The sequence below is a fragment of the Cyprinodon variegatus genome, unplaced genomic scaffold (assembly GCF_000732505.1).
Source record: "Cyprinodon variegatus isolate N-32 unplaced genomic scaffold, C_variegatus-1.0 Scaffold619, whole genome shotgun sequence".
NCBI classification, from domain to species: Eukaryota; Metazoa; Chordata; class Actinopteri; order Cyprinodontiformes; family Cyprinodontidae; genus Cyprinodon; species Cyprinodon variegatus.
In genome coordinates this window covers 416709-419699 of record NW_015151072.1, presented here as the reverse complement: position 1 = coordinate 419699, position 2991 = coordinate 416709, and the positions used below count along the sequence as shown (strand labels likewise).

The following is a 2991-nucleotide window of genomic DNA, read 5'->3' as shown; positions in this document are numbered from 1 at the left end:
AATCCTCATAATATATTTCTTTCCAGGTTAAACAAAGTTTATCTGAACTATAATCAAACTGAGTTTAGGCAGCATTCTTTTATTTTCAAATGAAACAAAACACTGAATTATTCTCTCTCATTATTCTGGCATTTAGTGAAAAATAATTTTGTTGAATCTGAATAATTGTCATTCAGTTAGAAGAAATTGTTTTTATTTTTTTGCCAGGTGTGTTTGTATCATTTTAATTGAATAAAAAAAGGTTTGTACGAGTATCTCGCTGAGCAGCTTCAAAAATTCATAAAAGATATAAACCTTAGATCTTATTAGCAGTTCATCGTCTCTTTTGCTGAAGGATAGGCTACCAGATGAACACAAATGTTCAACACAAAGGCTGGAGGAAAAGATTGGCAATCAAAAGCCAAAAATAAAAAGCCAGAGCAGACGACCATTCATGTATGAGAGGACGGTGACAGCGTAATGACTGCCGCCGCCGCCGCTGAGACAGGCGTGCTCTCCAAAAACAATGGCCCCATTTCATTAGCTACTTGGTACCAGGAGGACATAGATTCCTTATTACAAAACGAGCAGAAACATCTAAAAATGAAAGATCTATTATAGTTTGACGAGATTCTAAACCACTGGAAAAAAAATTGAACTCTAGATAAGTTGTTTTTTCTTAAAATAAGTGTATTTGTTCTTGGATTTAGGAGGTAAAAGAGAGATTTTACCAATGGAACAAGAAAAATTAACACTTAAAATAAGAAAACACTATTGCATTGTCTTATTTCAGGTGCATTTTATCTAACTTTCTTATTTTAAGAGAAAAAATACTCATTCCATTGTCAAACTATCTCATTTACCGACTCAAATTAAGCGTAAATACGCTTAATTTAAGACATTTCTACTTATTCTTAGATCCTTTTTCCAGGGGTGTCAGAAAATGTGCCACAACACTGAAAAAAAAAGAAATCTAGACAAGTCATTTTTTCTTCAAATAAGTGCATTTGTTCTTGGATTGAGGAAAACAGACATTTTGCCAATGGAACAAAACAATTTACACTTTAAATAAGAAAACAATTGCATTGTCTTATTTCAAGTGCATATTATCTAATTATCTTATTTTAACAGTAAACATGCTCATTCCAATGACAAACTATCTCATTTACCAACTCAAATTAAGGGTGAATACACTTTATTTAAGACATTTTTACTCTTTTCTAGATCGTTTTTCCAGAGAACAGAAGTGCAGCGTAGCTAAACTGCAAAAACAATCTAGAGTTAAGTGAAAATGTCTTAAATTAAGTGTATTTACCCTTAATTTGATTAGGTAAATGAGATAGTTTGCCAATGGAATTGGTATTTTTACTCTTAAAATAAGATCATTAGATAATATGCACTTGAAATAAGGACAATGCAATTGTTTTTTTCTTATTTTAAGTGTAAATTAAAATGACTTGGCTAGATTTTGTTTTTTTTTTCCAGTGTATATTGATGATCTACACTGGAAAAAATCTAAATCTAGATAAGCCATTATTTCTTCAAATAAGAGCATTTGTTCTTGAATTAAGAAGCTAAAAGAGAATTTTGCCAATGGATCAAGACAATGTAGATTTAAAATAAGAAAATACAATTGCATTGTCTTATTTCAAGTGCATATTATCTAATTATCTTATTTTAAGAGTAAAAATACTCATTCCATTGGCAAACGACCTCATTTACCTGCTCAAAATAAGGGTAAATACACTTCATTTAAGAGATTTTAACTTATTTCTATATCGTTTTTTCAGTGTAACCCTCCAAACACTGCAGAAAAGATGAAAATGCCTTAAATTTAGTGCATTTACACTTAATTTGAGTAGGTAAATAAGATGATTTTCCAATGCAATGAGTATTTTTACTCTTAAAATAAGATAGTTAGATAATATGCACTTGAAATAAAACAATACAATTGTTTTTTTCTTATTGTAAATACAAATTGTCTTGTTTCATTGTCAAAGTGTCTCACTTACCTCCTCAATTCAGGAAACAATGCGCTTATTTTAAGAAAAAAATTACTTATTTAGATTTCAATTTTTTGCATTGAAGAGAACATTGTAAAAAGGATCTAGAAATAAGTAAAACTGTCTTAAATTAAGTGTATTTACTCTTAATTTGAGTGGGTAAATGAAATGCTTTGCCAATGGAATGAGTATTTTTACTCTTAAAAGAAGAAATTTAGATAAAATGCACTTGAAATAAGACAATGCAATTGTGTTTTCTTATTTTAAATGGAAATTGTCTTGTTCCATCGGCAAAATGTCTCTTTTTACCAGCTCAATCCAAGAACAAATGCACTTATTTTAGGAAAAAATAAAAAATGTTCCAGTGTAGAACATCCCTGTTATTTATTCTAACGTCGTCCCTCCATCTCTTTCTTTTCCCAGGCTGGAATAAACGAGTTGACTATGAGCCGGGGACGGGCAGCAAGCAGCTGTTTCCCAAGATGCACCTGGAGACATGCGGCGAGCCGCTGTCTTCGCTGAGGGTCACCGTGGAGCTGCAGACCAGCCATATTGGGAAGGGCTGCGACCGGGAGACCTACTCTGAGAAATCCCTACAGAAGCTTTGTGGTTGGTTTCTTCTTCCGTTTTTTTATTTTTTATTTTTATCTGAAACAGCTTGCAAAGCACACAGGCTAACACCCAATCAGGCTTTATTTTTCTCAGTAAGTGCAATAAGTGGGCGTGTTACTGGTGATCTGAAAAGATTGTTACGCAAATGTTAAGACATAAAAAAAACAGTTTGGTTCGGAGGTAATAATGAGAAAATAATGTAAGGATATATTTATTTGAATGCTATTTGGGACGTTTCAAATGTATTTACATTTGAACATAATCTCTCTGTCCTTTTACAAACAATTACTAAAAAGAGCAAAATCTATGGAGGGAGTTTTGTTCCATTATTCTTCTGTTTTACAAATTGCATTCTTTTAAAAAACTCACTGCAAAAATGATCTAGAAATAAGTAAAA

General features: G+C 31.7%; 1 protein-coding gene across 1 annotated transcript in view; it reads left to right on the top strand.

Moving 5' to 3' along the window:
• The window catches only part of LOC107096381 (calcium-dependent secretion activator 1-like), a gene marked incomplete at its 5' end in the record, with an annotated part of 113289 nt that overhangs the window by 101103 nt on the left and 9195 nt on the right, over positions 1–2991 (top strand). Inside the window, one exon of the mRNA XM_015393001.1 lies at positions 2406–2591. Coding sequence (XP_015248487.1) covers positions 2406–2591 — 186 coding nt within the window. The remainder of the gene's footprint in view (positions 1–2405; positions 2592–2991) is intronic.